A 14,711-nucleotide genomic window follows, 5' to 3' on the forward strand; every position below is an offset into this window, starting at 1 on the left:
AACCTGATATATACTAATATAAATAATTAATGTATTATCTTAAATAAACTAGCAGTTAATACTAATATACTAGTAAAGCCTTTAGTTCCTAACACTTAATAGTTTGCTAGCAAACTAATAACAAAGGAAGAAAAGCTAATACTTAAGCTATAACTTCTGTAAAATATATCTATAATAAGGTACTACTATTATAAAAAAATAAGACATTATGTAAAGGATTACCCTTAGACACAAAAGTAGTTAGGAAAAGAGCTACCTACTATTAAGATGTTATAAGCAGGCCTAGCAACACAACTAATAAAGAAGCTATAAAGATCCCTATTACAATAATAAAGGATAATTTTAAGGCTTTATTTCTAGTTAATATTAGTATTAGAAAAGAAAGAAAAAGATTAATAGTATTAGCATTGTTAGATATAGAATATTAGTTAAGCATAATTATAAACTATTAATTAGTAAAATAACTTTATAAAAGGTTATAAATCAATATAATAGACCTAGCTAAACCTATTCCTATCTCTAATTTTACTAGTAAGATTTATTAATCTATCTCTTAAGCCCTTTATTTATTTATATATATTAGTAAATACTAGTAAAGATTACAGATCTTTTATGTAATAAAGGCTACATACCCTATAATCTTAGAAAAAAAGTAGATAAGGCTATATAGCTATATTCTAGATCCTAGGGATTTATTAGTAAAGTTTGCAAAAGATTATAATTGTAAAGAGTAATTTATATTTTAGCAGAACTACAAAAGTTAGAGTAATAAGCCTAAGGCTAAGAAGCAAGTAATAAAGGAAGAGCTAATAAAGAAGTCATGTAACGAATTTGGCTATATATATATAACTAAATTCTAGGCTAACCTAATTAAGGCATTACTATTATAGATAATAAAGATTCTTAAGCGTTCTAAAACAGTTTTAGCTATTTTATGACCTTTATATCTTATTAAGGTAGAGAAGACTTTAAGTAGTAAGATAACTATAATTACTATTTATAGAAGAAAGGTTAAAGAGGCTAGGGCAGCCTAGTATAGTACTAAGCCTATAAGTATTATAGTATTTAAACAATTATTAATTATCTCTAATACAGAAATATTTACTATTATAATAAAGGACATAAATAAATATATTAAGAAACAAATCTAGCCAGAACCAGACTTAAAAAAGGTTCTTCTAGTAGAATTTTAAGAATTTATAGATGTCTTCTTAAAGGAGGCTTCTAATACTCTTCTAGAGCATAAGGAGGAGTACAACTATAAGATTAAACTAGAAGTAGGTACTAAGCTACTACAGATATAGCCCCTGTATAAGATAAGCCTAAAAGAGCTTAAGGTAATTAGGAAATATATTAAGGAGCATCTTAAGAAGGGGTTTATTAAACTAAGTATTATCTTATTTATATCGCTAATTTTTCTAGTATAGAAACCTTAGAGGGGACTCTATTTCTGTATTAATTTTAAGGATCTAAACACTATTATAAAGAAGAATAGCTACACCATCCCTCAGATTAATAAGACTATAAGTCTTCTTAGAAAAGTTATAGTCTTCTTTAAACTAGATATTTAATAAATATATTATTAGATTTATTTAGCAACTAAAAAGAACTATAAACTTATTATATTTAGCATTATTTATAGCAACTATTATTATAAAGTATTACTATTTAGATTAATCTTTACACTAGTAATATTCTAACGCTTTATAAATAAGAAATTTATAAAGGTGCTTAGAAAATTTGTTATACTATATCTAGACAACATCTTAATCTTTAGCTAATTAAGAGAAGAACATAAGTAACATGTATAAAAAGTCTTATAGATTCTTTATAAAAGTAATATTTAGGCTAATATTAAGAAATGCAAGTTCTATACACAATTAGTAAAGTATCTCAGATTAATTATAACTCTAGAGGGCATTTAAATAGATTTAAAGTATGTATAAGTCGATATAATATAAAGATTCCTAAGGTTTATTAACTTCTATTAATAATTCTGCTTAGGATTTAGTAAAGTAATAAGGCAACTAAATAACTTATTAAAAAAGAATATAAGATGTATTTAAAATAACTATTATATAAAAGCATTTTAAGTACTAAAGAATATAATTTTAAAGAAATTAGTCCTAGCTTATTTTAATCTTAAGAAGGAGACAATTATAAAATATAATACTAGTAATTATATTATTAGTAATATACTTTTGTAAAGAGATAAAGATAAAGAACTCTATCTAATAGCGTTCTTTTTAATAAATATAGCACTAGTAGAGTATAATTACGCTATTTATAATAAGGAACTGCTAACTATTATTTACTACTTTAAAGAATAGTTGCTAGAGCTACGCTTATTAAAAGAGGATTCTATTTAAGTACTTATAGATTACAAGGCTTTAGAATATTTTATATTAATAAAGAAGCTAACATATTAATAAGCATACTAGGCGGAATTATTATCTTAATATAATTTTAAAATTAGATATCGCTTAAGAGCTACTAATAGAAAAGCTAATATATTAACTTAAAGAGAAACTAAGATCTTAAGAGCAAAGAAGGATCCTAATCTGTATTAGACCCTCCTGTAATTAGATATACTATTTAAGGAGGTAAAAGATAACCTAAAGATCTTAGTAATATAAGCGTTGCTAAAGAAGGAAGATTTACTGCTCTAAAAAAGGATAGAGAAAAAGAATTAGAATAATAAGACGTTTAACACGATTAGGATAGAAAAACAAGTAAAGAACCTAAAGAAGAAAATATTTGGGTATAACATTTAAAATTGTAAAGATAAGGAAGGAGTATTATAGTATAAAGAAAAACTAGTAGTATTAGTAGCAATAATAACAGACGTGATTTAAGAGATCTATAAGAGCAAGGAGACTAGGCACTTAGGCTATACAAAGATAAGGAAGGCTATTATAAGTAGTAAGTACTACATCTTAAATAGATATATATTAGTTAGGAGATTCTTACAGAATTATCATGTCTGCAGAAGGACTAAACCTGTATATTAGTTCCCTACAGGCCTATTATAACCTTTTCTGATTCCTAAGCGCCTTTAGCAAAATATCTTAATGAATTTTATTATAGGATTACTAATATTAGAAGGCTATAATATTATTTTAATAATTATTAATTATAATAGCTCGAAACTAGAACAAGTTAATAGTCTATAAATTGCTAAAACGTAAGCTAAGGAGTCTATCTATAGTGCGGCTAGCGCTCTACTCTATATACTCCTCCATCGAACACAAGGGGTGCTACTAGTTAACCTGCGCAGAGGATCCGACAGAGTATCTGCAGGGTCAGAAGCGGTAGCTTCCCTCTAGAGATTACCCTTAGACACAAAAGTAGTTAGGAAAAGAGCTACCTACTATTAAGATGTTATAAGCAGGCCTAGCAACACAACTAATAAAGAAGCTATAAAGATCCCTATTACAATAATAAAGGATAATTTTAAGGCTTTATTTCTAGTTAATATTAGTATTAGAAAAGAAAGAAAAAGATTCACTCCTCCCAAATTCCGTTGCCAAGCCTAGTAACTTCCCTATTAGGTTAGTCCGAAATTTAGCTGTATATATATGGGAGCTACTAAGGCGACCCGAAAATTTGTTACGGCGACCCGAAAAAATTGTTTCGGCGACCCGAAAGTCTTGGCATTAATTCCCTGGCTCAGCTAAAATCAATCAGGTAGCTTGTTCACAACCCATTTTGCTCGTCCTGCCTGCCGATTGGCCTTTATCTGCCTGGCTATCCTGCTCTGCCTTATCCAGGTCGTATCTCCTTGCATTCCTCGCCGCAAAAGCCGCTTTCTGCCTCGCTCGTTCATCCTTCCTCTCCCTCAGACTTGACCGTTCAGCCGCCTTCTTCTCACTTTGTTTAGGAACTCGCTCAGAGCGAGTAGGGTTCTCAGGTGTAGCTGTATTCGGCACTCTTATTGTCGCCCATAATGGAGGGTTAAAGTGTCTTGATTTAGGCATTGGTACAGTAAGTTCAAGAGTATTAAAGGGATGATCAACCTGCATCAATGAATACTCCTTGTCTGGTCGCCTGGGCGAATGTTTCTTCATCCCAGCTAACTCAGGTATCTCTGTCCATGCCGGAGGAATATTTCGACCTCCTGCTGCCTCTTGTCGTTCACGTTCAAGCTCATAGGCGGCTCGCTCATCAGGAGGTGTCTCACATCGAGTGCGAGGAGGGCTGTGATAATCATCGTCACTAGGAACGACTTCTCTCTCTTTCGGTAGCAAAGAAGCCAGCACAGCTCGTGTTTGTTCGGAAAAGCCTTGAAAGAGGCCCGGAGAAGGAGACCTCTGATGGGGACGTTTAGCTTTTGCGGCTTCCTGAGCATCTACTAATTCGAATTAGGATGGATACTGTCGAGTAGATGTTTTAGGGATCTTTGTCGTTTCTCTTGGCTGTCCCTTTCGGGCCTGAATAAGTAGATTTTAAAGGAAGGATGATGTGATTAGGAATACGGGGTGTTAGACAAATAGAGAGGGTAGAGTAGATTAGTCTAAGGAGGCTGGTAGAGCTAGCGGAGAAGATTAATTATGGTATCAAAATTCATAAATATTACTTAAACAGAGATTTTGACCCTCTTTCTTTATTTGATTTAATTTATGATAACAAGGAAGTCTTATTAATAATCGAAACTGGCTAGAACAAGATTTAAGGGGATCCTGACGTAGCTCCTTTTATTTTAGAATCTTAAGCATGGCAGGAGGAGTTACAAACTGTTGAACTTTATTAAAGAGAGACCCCTGGTAATCCTAATAATACCTTGTTTTTGCCTGCTCTGATTTAGCATAATATTCATAAATCTGACAGGCTATAAAAAGAAAGACTCTCTCTTGAACAATACGGAGGTCGCCTGTATTAACAAGAAGATGTTGTTTTAAGCTTGAATGGATACCTTCTGTACGAGAAGTGACTCTAATATCAAAGTAGAATTATTGATTAGTTTAAGCAAATACAAAGTAGGTCTTGAGAGATAGCTATTAATTGCGGAAATAGTCTAAAATAGTAGGAAAGCGTTAATATTTATTAACAAAATCATCCTAATTAATAATAAAATCTTTGTTTGTTTTGCTTTGAACAATCTTATACTAACTATTAGTAAACTCTTTCTATTCCTGCTTTCTTTTAGCTGCAGTCTTAGATAGTTCTTGTTGATTTTCGACTTCCTTAGAGAAAAAAGCGGACTTGTAATATGTGGTAATACATTTAAAGATGTGCCAAAGATAGAGAAGGTTTTGTAATACTAAGAAAACATCTTTGATTGCCTTTATAAGCGACGTATCACAATCAGTCATGATTAAATAAGGCGTATTAAGGGGTCTATCGTGATATAGAGGGCGGAGTTGACAGAGAACCTATTGAAACTCTTCGAATTGCTCTCTACTAAGAAATGTTATACTAATAGTGAAAGCGCGTTTCATCAAGATGATATTAGTAATAGTAAAAAGAGGCATATTAAATTTATTTGTGTTATAGGTGCAGTTAAGTAGTAAGACCTTTAAATACTTTCGTAATAAATCGATTGATTTTTAATATCTAAAGAGAAGGCGTTAAACAGCACAAGAGGAGTTAATTTCGAATTATATAAACTAATCTACTTCGCTTTAAAGGTCTTTAACTAATGCCTAAATTGATGATCAAGGCCCTTGCTTTAAAGCTTAATACTAAAAGTGTGCGTTATTAATGTTAGACAAAATAATAAAAGGGGTATTAGTTTCTTATAAGAAAGAACTCTGGGTTTAACAAGGAGCTATTCTAGCGTTATACTGTCTTTCGATCTCTTTACGCTAAGAAGGGCTTAAGAGATGGTGTGTAGAGTAGGCGAGAGCATCTGTAGCTATATGATTATGATCGTCATTGCAGAGTTTAGCTCTCCATCAACTGTCATCTAAATAAAGCTGTACTGAGAAGGGGCACTCTATGAGCCTTGTACTCTTTTTTCGCTAACGTTCATTATTATTATTCAGATAGGAATGCTTTGTTTTGCCGCTCTTATCATATTTCAAATCCACTCTCTTTATGACGCCTTTATAGGCATTTATTCGTCTCTTAATAATTGTGTAGCCTTCAGTGGTTATAAAGCTATTCAGCTCTAGTATAGCATCTGCAATTAATAAGTAATATGCTAGCAAAGAAGGAGAAGTGAGAGGCATATTGAATAAAGCTTAAGCAGCTATAAGGAGATGAGACTGTAGGGGAGGAAATACTAGATTAAGAGGTATTGAACTTGAAAGTATAAAGAAGTATACCTTGCCTACTTTTGTATTAATAGTAAAATAACGCTCAAGAATAGTAGTATATTAAAATGATAGCAAATCAGTGAGCTCCTTAATACAGGAATAAAATAGTCTTAAATCTATGAAACAACGTATCTAGAACATATATAGAACGCAGATAAAACGTCTAAGCTGTAGAATATCAAGTACGTTGCTATAGCAACAGCAAGATTCTATAAGGCTGCTGGTAATGAACTAGTGTAAAGAAGAAAGGGAAGAACAGAACGGTCGGGAGCCTAATACCTGTAAGGAATATGTTTCATCTTCGTGGATCAACCTACGGATACTTGTACGCCACGACGTGTGGAACGCGGTGGAAATCAGATTTGTCCGCGCGTCTGTCCGCAGACAGCTAACAGCAGACAGTATGAGAGAATGAACTGGACAAAGAGAGTGTAGATCTCCGCTGGCTGTCCATAGACAGTCTGCAGCCGGAGGGAAAAGTGGGTGACATGATTGGCCAGAAAGCTCACGGCATTTGAAACCATGAACACCTTACTTAGTTGAGTTTAGCTGGCACGGAATGCCAAGACTTTCGGGTCGCCGAAACAATTTTTTCGGGTCGCCGTAACAAATTTTCGGGTCGCCTTAGTAGCTCCCAATTCTAATTATTTTGGTGTTGCTACTTCCTAATTAGGCTTAGTGCATACTATAATAAAGTTCTCTTGGCACCCGCTCTGTTGACCAATCGAAAAAAGGGTGCATTTTACGACAGAGTGGTGGATAGCAACCTTGGAATTCTACTACTTACCATTTTATTAACTGCGCTCTGAAGCGCTGAGCTCTGAAACTTTGAGGATTTGAGGCTTGGAGGCTTGGATGCTTGGAGTCTGTCTTGATGTCTATGTAAATGGCTCTCATGCAGATAAGGCGAAAAGGCCAACGAAGCGATGCAGAAGCTCAAAAAACCGGCAGTAAAAAATTGTGAATATTTGAAGACTGTCCGCGATGCTCCTCCGTCATTCTATCTTGCAACCCAACGATTTATGAAATGATGACCTATTGACTACACATTGGTAGCTTTCAGTACTTCGTAATGGAGTTATGAGGAATTCTCGCTTCTTTCAGTAGGATAGATAGTATGGAAGTAGGCAAGCACTGTGTAGGGTCGCTCCAATAACAAGCAATTCAGGAACAATCGATGCTTTCCTCCCGTGCTAGAATTAGGTCTCAGACCAGTGTTCTGGAAATGAAACAAGGCGTTGTGGATTGTGCGTGCTTAATGTACTCGACCTGCATTCGCAAAGAGGGGGTACTTTCGAAGCAGGATAAATTTCCATCGAATCATATCGAGTCAAATAAACCAATAAAATGCTTGGCGGATAAACCAAATCCATGCTTCCGTCAAATCAAACCAAGACTTCAGAATTTGATGAATTACGAGTACTAAAGTACAGTAGTAAGTAGACAGACAGAAGTCTTGGCAGAAAAGTAATTTCAACCTTATTTTTTAAAAAAGAAAAATGTCTTGGCGGACTCCTCTTGTGGCATGGAAAATCCTTAACAGCCTTTCTCGTAACATATTGCTTACTGACATTTGATTCAATTTGACAAATGAGCCAGATCAAATCAAATCGACCCGAGGGATTATGCCCTGATTTGATTTGATGGATCGCCTGTTTCGAAGCACGCTACTCATTGCCCTTAGTTCCATCCATACTAGTCATTTCAGCTACTATTCAACATGGCTGTAGCATATTTGACAAGTCCCGGCAGCACACCCTACGAATTCGAGCTCATCCTATTTCAAAGGAAGCTGCTGACCTGCTGACATGAACCATGGATGACCACTTACTCGACTGGGTCGCGATCAGCAGTCTCGGCATGTCAGGTTAGTTCTAAGAATATATCAGTGACTCCAGTGAACGTATGCTTCTGTGTATGACAGGATGCGAACATCTTGCTCGTAAATAATGGCAACGTAATATGAGCATCAGCCCAGAAAAAAGGTGCATGTGGGGTCTTCACCAGTGGGAGGCAGTACATGCTCTTGCGCGCTACAACGTGTGAGACATCACGAAGCAGACGAGCATCTGGAGCCATTGCGGCTCTCCTCAGTGCTGTATTGGGCTACGATCATCAAGTAACGACGTCGGATAACTCCAAATCCGGGACTTGGATACGAACGAGGAGCGCCGAATCGAGTAAAGCTGCAGTCAGCACGGCAAGATCATACTAGTAAGTTTCCCCGCATCGGCAAGAAATCTAGACTGGAGGCTTGACTAGGGCCTGCGGGATTCGGCTGGCTTGCTGACATTTGGCTCCGCTGGCGCATTGTCCGCCTCTAGTCTTAGCTAATCTCTTGATGGCATTATCTAAAACAAAGATCGACATGCAAAAGCCCATACAGCCAGAGGCGTTCTTGATTCTGTCGTCTCCCGCATAATAAGGTGCCTGCAATCCTTATTAGTTACCGACCTTCAGAGCACTGCGCACCCTAGCCTAGGACATCTCTATTTTCAAAGACTAGTCTAACTAAAATTGCCCCTCGTCGGCCTCGAACACCTCCTGTTCGAGCTCAGATTAATACTTGGTACTGGCAGAGATGGAGAAGGGAAACAAGTAATGAAATAGTAGAAACCATGATATACTGCTATCATCGACTTTGGACTTCGTTATCCTATCTTGTGATCCAACAGCGTTCAACCTCAAACAAGCAATAGTTTTGACAGCTATGGATCTCTACGTGTGCGATAAAATGTGTACAGTGTCGCTATTACTAGGTTTACCAGGGAAGCAGCACTCCACGAGGCTTAGCTAATACCTGGACTGACACTCGGATCATCGCCTGCTCCCCGCATTTTTTGTTCCACGTTATCGTCCTTTAGACGCATGCGAGGCTACACAACACGAGATGATTGTCATTGAACACGATCGATCATCTTACTGGCACAGCGCTCATGGTTGCTGCTTGGCATGGCCGGCTCTTTTACTAACCAAGTTCAGGTATCTTTGGAAGTGCTTTGGGTAAGATCAGCGGCAGCACACTTCCTGTTCCGGAAAGATCAAAAAAGGCCTCCTACCTCATTCGTCATGTCTTTCTCTTTCGCGATGCTTGTGTTATTGCATGTTCCTGCGGGTTTTAGAGCGCGGAAACACAGAAGCTTGACCACAACCCGACTGTCGATTGTAGATCGTCGGGTGAGAAGACCTGGATTGTTCCATTCAGAGCTGGTCCTGACTCAATAGTCATGGTTTCCTGGAATGCTACGCCACTCTTTCTCACGCCATCCACACAGGGACGGATTCCATGATTGCATTTCCAAATCTTGTGGGGAAGTGGAACAACTCTTTACATAAAATTCAAGGCTCCAGCCCGCAGCTTATATCCTATTGGGCGCATGCTGAACCCAGCTGTGAATCGTTCCCTGTTCTAGCTGAAGACCGTCAACTGTCTACTCCTGGCGTCAGCACTACCGGACAAGCAGGCATCCTTCACGCATTACCAATGACCGATCTGGATACTGGCCCACACTCCCACTGGTGGACTGTTCTGTCTGTCCATGATCCAAAGTATAAATTCTTGCTTTCCTTTCCTCTGGAACAACTTTTTTCTTTCTTTCCTCACCCTTCTATCAAAGTCTTGGCGGACTTTCACAGTTCCTGTATCTATAGTTTGGCCCATAGCAGGCCATCGTCTACCCCCTTAAGTGGTTGGTTGCCTGACAACTTTTGGCAGCGCTCTACGCAAAGACATCCTAGGTCTTCCTCAAGATGCATTTCAAGTCCATTCTCGCGCTGCTTGCATTGACTGCCGCATCGGCGGTTTACGCTGCCCCAGCTTTTGATGACCAAAAGGACTGTCAGTACGGCTGGGATCATGACAGACACAGCTGCAAACCTCAACCACCTTGCCAGCATGGATGGGATAAGGAGCACAAGAAATGTTATGAAAAACCTTGTGAGTATGGATACGATGAATACGTAAGTCGCCCCAGTCTTCAATCATGACATAGTCTAATCGTCAGGCAGAATCAATGCTGCAAGCCTCGACCACACTGCCAGCATGGCTGGGACAAAGAGCACAAGAAATGCTACGAAAAACCCTGTGACTATGGGTACGATGAACATGTAGGTGGTCTCTTTGCAAGCATCAACTGGTCGGCTTCAGCCTGAATTTACATGATGCTGATCCAACCAATACAGAACCAATGCTGCAAGCCTAAACCAAAATGCGACTATGGTTGGGACAATGAACACAAGAAATGTTACGAGCATCCTTGTGAGTTCGGGTATGATGAATCTGTAGGTGTTTTCATCTCGACGTCCATCAGGTGCATAGATAGGGCCTGAACTCGCAAGGGGCTAATCAATGTTACAGAAACAATGCTGCAAACCGAAACCGGAGGAACCAAAAGAATGCCCACATGGACAGGAGCGACATCCCAGGACGAAGGAGTGCTGCCAGTACGGATATGATCACGAGAAGGATGCATGTAAACCCAAGGAGGAGGAGCACTGCAAGTACGGGAAGAAAAAGAATGGGAAATGTCGAAAGCACGAGAAGAAACCGAAGGAATGTCCCTGGGGGAAGGACGACGACGACGAATGCCGAAAGGAGTGCAGAGACAAGGACAAGTGTGAAAAGGAATGGTGGGGAGGCTGTAAGAAAGATCATGATGGGATGGATATCCCCAAGAAGAACGTCTATCTCCCACACTGGGTCTTCAACTGGGATGACTAGACCAGAAGATTTCGTGAGAGGAGCTTTTCTTGCGAAAGGCTCGATAGTAAGAGATGTCAGGATAGCCGGGTGGCTTGGTAGTACGTTGTAATACTGGTTCTGAGGACATAAGGTTGATAGCCTGTGTTGAGGTCGCCGCTCCTTCTTTTGTGTCCAGGTTAGTGCGCCGGCTTGTGACGGGGACTGTTATGAGGATTAATGATAATGAGTATTGGATGAAGTTTTCAAGCCTCCCTTGAGCTGCAGTCAGTAGCGTTATAGTAGTACAAGATGGCTCTTACGCCACATATTGAGATTTCTGGAAATGGGCTCAGGGTAGCCATCAAATCAAACAGAGGCCCTGATTTGCCTTGTTTGACTGATTTGTCAAATCGAGTCCAATCCTAGTAAGCAAAATATTACTAAGTTAGTAGGATTTACCACAGATTCTTGCCAGATCAAGTGTCCGCCAAGACCATTCAGAATAAGAGACTTTTCTGTCAAGACTTCGTTTAACCAGTAATCTTTGACAAAGGTACTGGTACTATAAGTTGACCTGCCAAGCATTTGATTTTTAATTTGTTTGACTAATTTGATTGATGGACACACTGGCTGGGCTCAAGTAGAGTCGTCCTACTCATGAAAGGACACTATTTCGAGGCCTGAATATACTGAGTCGACATCTAATAGGCTAACACAAGGATGGGTTAGTGTACCATCATCATTTGGTCATTCACGGGTTGGAACAGGCGGACGATCAGTTTTCCTGATGCGTTATCGCCCACGCTCTTCTGGGTGGCAACGCCTGACTTGCAGCAGAAGTGTGAGGATTGGCGCAGCCCACTAATCAAGTTGCTGCCTGAGGTTTCAAAGCAATTATGTGAACTTCAGTCGGGAAATCTCCGGCTTTTCTTGAATGGTGGAGGCAGTCCGATACTTCCGCCATCTGCCTACGTCTCGGGTAGTCCAATCCAACACGACCACAAGCAATCACTCTTCTAGTTCGCTGTTCAGACACTCGCGCCTGCCGCATCAGGTCAACCTAGTAAGCGGCGTTGTGTTGCGGCAATCCACAACTTCCCTTTACTTGAACGAGCTTCTCGGAACTCTTTCATCTTTCATCCTAGGATTAAGTGCTCTTCGAATAACTTACAGACCTATCTTCCTTGACTCACAGGCACTACTCTCACATCCCTTCCAGCAATTCTCATTACCAAGCTACATAACCTCGTTCTACACCGTTCAACCCCTCATCACTACATATTCCACCCGACCTCAATCAAATCCACCATGTTGAAATCTATGCTCGCGACCACTACTACAGTTGCTGCCACAACTCTGAAAAACGCAGGCCCGCGAGTCTACGCCTATGCACAAGCCAATCCTATACGCACAGCCTTCGCTGGTGCCAGTCTGGTCGCCGTACCCCTTGGTGGGACTGCCGCTGTCGCTGCGCCGGCTCTTAAACTTGTTGGGTTCGGATCTGCGGGACCCATTGGAGGTAAGTGGCAACAACCAGTCTCGTCAAGTTGGCTTCCGTGGTGAGCATTGGCAGCTTACGAAGACTTCTCGCAGGTAGTCTGGCGGCTTGGTATCAGGCTTCGTACCTGGGCGGTTATATTGCTGCTGGGAGTTTGTTCTCTGTTCTGCAGGCCTGGGGGATGACGATCTGAGATGCCGAAGGTTGGAACATGGGAAGGGCTGTGGACGATATTGCAAACAGTGTTGTGGCGAACGGATACCCACGTGGAGTGAGGGCTTATGAGGGCAGCATGTATGTGAAAGGGGAAACCAGTCACAGTATCAAAATTGCGAGGGAGATTGGCTGGCCTTTAGCGTACTCGTGGCTAGACGGCACTTGGTGCCTGGTATGCGGCGCTATGTCGCGCCCAACAAGCTGGGGGGTTAGCACTAGGCTACTTCATTGCTAACGTGGGTATTCTTAATAGACATCGAGGTCTAACAAAGAGTATTCTTCACCTTTGACACCGTCTCACTCTCGCGTCTTGGTTACTAGATCGAGGAGGTGATGAGAAAGATCTCCATCACAGTTTGCCTGTATTGATCTTCTCCCGATTTCATCAAGGAGGCCACAGGCCCAACCCCTGCTTCAATTTCGGGTGCTTAAATCTTTCATTATATGGACATTCCTCGGGACTTTCGGCTACTTAAAGTTTCAATCTACACCGTAATAGACGATGCCTTGCGACATCAAAGAGTGGGGGATCGAGGGCCAAGGTGTTGTTCATGTTGGCCTTCAGAGTCCGCCAAGCCTTATTTTCGCGCTCATGGCCGGGAGAACAATCAGATTTTCCATCCTCCTCCCCCCTGCCCACTAGTGATGTCGAATAATCAGTTGTCAGTCTATGCATCCCGACCAAGAAGTTGGTTGCACGTAATTACATCTTTGAATTTGACCTGTCAAGCTAAGAGAGTGCCTATTGGCCAGCCCTCCTATATAGTATTTGCGTATGATTGGTCAATTTATTGTGCAACGTCGAAGCAAATTTCGCTGTGCCGTACAGATCATCTGATCCCAGAGGTCGGTTCGATTTGATCTGATTTGACTCGTTTGTAAAACGGAGTCTAGTGTTAGTAGCAACGTTTTGTTAGCACCAGGAGTCAGTGGGAATACACCCGTCAAGTGTGGCTCAAACCCCACAAGCGCTGTCCTTTTGGTCGGGAATTCAATGCACTACAATTTTGACCGAGATTAGCCGAAAATGTACCAATAACTTAACAACCTACTACTTCTACGCGAATTGATACTATCAATTCAACAGAATAAGCCCCTCACTCCTCCAACAAAGACAATTAAGCGCAAAGGAGCTGTCAGCATACTGTCCAAAAATCCTGATTCTTTGAAACCTACGACTCACGAACAGCTCAAAGAGGTGTTGCAAGACGGATGGAGCAAGATCACCGTGCAGGAAGTTCGAGAGCGTATCGCTGAGATGCCCTCTCGATGTAAAAGCTAGTAGATACAGGTGAAGAGGCCATTAGAAACTTATTGTGGTGACAATAGAGTGGTGGATTGTTAGAAGTATGCCATGAAGCAGTGCAGATTAGATTAGTAAGCAAGAGAAAGTAGATGGAATGGATTGATTGACTTGCTATCTCAACTCCTGAGGAGTAGGATGACCGCTATATATACCCATAGAAGAGGCAAGCTATAGAATCACCTAGAAGGAGAATCAGCGTTGCAATGCTAACTGCAGCATTTGTGAGTGTATGCGTTTCTGAGTAATAGCGCGTGGCGAACAGTTGCGGTGGTCGGAGAACTCCGTCTTCCGCTGACACTCCCTCTCAGGGAGCATTGCCTGTAGCTGCCCTGATTACCCTTTTGGGACTCTGTATAGAGTATCAAGGGATGAGTTTTGTTTCGTCAGTAAGAGCTTTAATAAAACCTAGAAAAACCCTGTAAGAGAAAATAGGAAATCAAAGACTCAGTCAAGTAGAAGTATTGGCGGACCAGTGGTATAGGTTGAAATACTAGTAGAATTCAGGGTTACTTTTGAGGAAAAATAAAAGGTCTTGGCGGACTCTGTCCGTGGGACGAAAATCTTTGATGATGACCAACAGACTCACATAGTCGTCGAGTTCTTCTTGTCAGGAGTCAGTGTATCTATCCATCAAATCAAATCAACCCAATCATGACCCTCATTTGATTTGCTTATCAAATCCCAGCGGTCGATTTGGTTTGATTCGACTCGGTTGCCACATGGGGTCAAATGTTACTAGTAGTTAGTTAATGT

General features: G+C 40.0%; 3 protein-coding genes across 3 annotated transcripts; 2 read left to right on the forward strand and 1 right to left on the reverse strand.

The window, feature by feature from the left end:
* Nucleotides 1-3,683: 3,683 nt before the first annotated feature.
* Nucleotides 3,684-4,067, reverse strand: EPUS_02982 (uncharacterized protein; the record flags this gene model as incomplete). Its single annotated transcript, XM_007802924.1, has 1 exon — nt 3,684-4,067. One exon carries the CDS (start codon nt 4,065-4,067, stop codon nt 3,684-3,686), a length of 384 nt encoding a protein of 127 aa, XP_007801115.1.
* Nucleotides 4,068-10,007: 5,940 nt separating this feature from the next.
* Nucleotides 10,008-10,977, forward strand: EPUS_02983 (uncharacterized protein; the record flags this gene model as incomplete). Its single annotated transcript, XM_007802925.1, has 4 exons — nt 10,008-10,217; nt 10,266-10,364; nt 10,440-10,538; nt 10,615-10,977. 4 exons carry the CDS (start codon nt 10,008-10,010, stop codon nt 10,975-10,977), a joined length of 771 nt encoding a protein of 256 aa, XP_007801116.1.
* A 1,269-nt stretch (nt 10,978-12,246) lies between these two features.
* EPUS_02984 (uncharacterized protein) lies at nt 12,247-12,629 on the forward strand (the record flags this gene model as incomplete). Its single annotated transcript, XM_007802926.1, has 2 exons — nt 12,247-12,457; nt 12,532-12,629. The coding sequence occupies 2 exons, from the start codon at nt 12,247-12,249 to the stop codon at nt 12,627-12,629; spliced, it is 309 nt and encodes a 102-aa protein (XP_007801117.1).
* Nucleotides 12,630-14,711: the final 2,082 nt, after the last annotated feature.

This window comes from Endocarpon pusillum, assembly GCF_000464535.1.
Source record: "Endocarpon pusillum Z07020 unplaced genomic scaffold scaffold189, whole genome shotgun sequence".
Classification (NCBI taxonomy): domain Eukaryota; kingdom Fungi; phylum Ascomycota; class Eurotiomycetes; order Verrucariales; family Verrucariaceae; genus Endocarpon; species Endocarpon pusillum.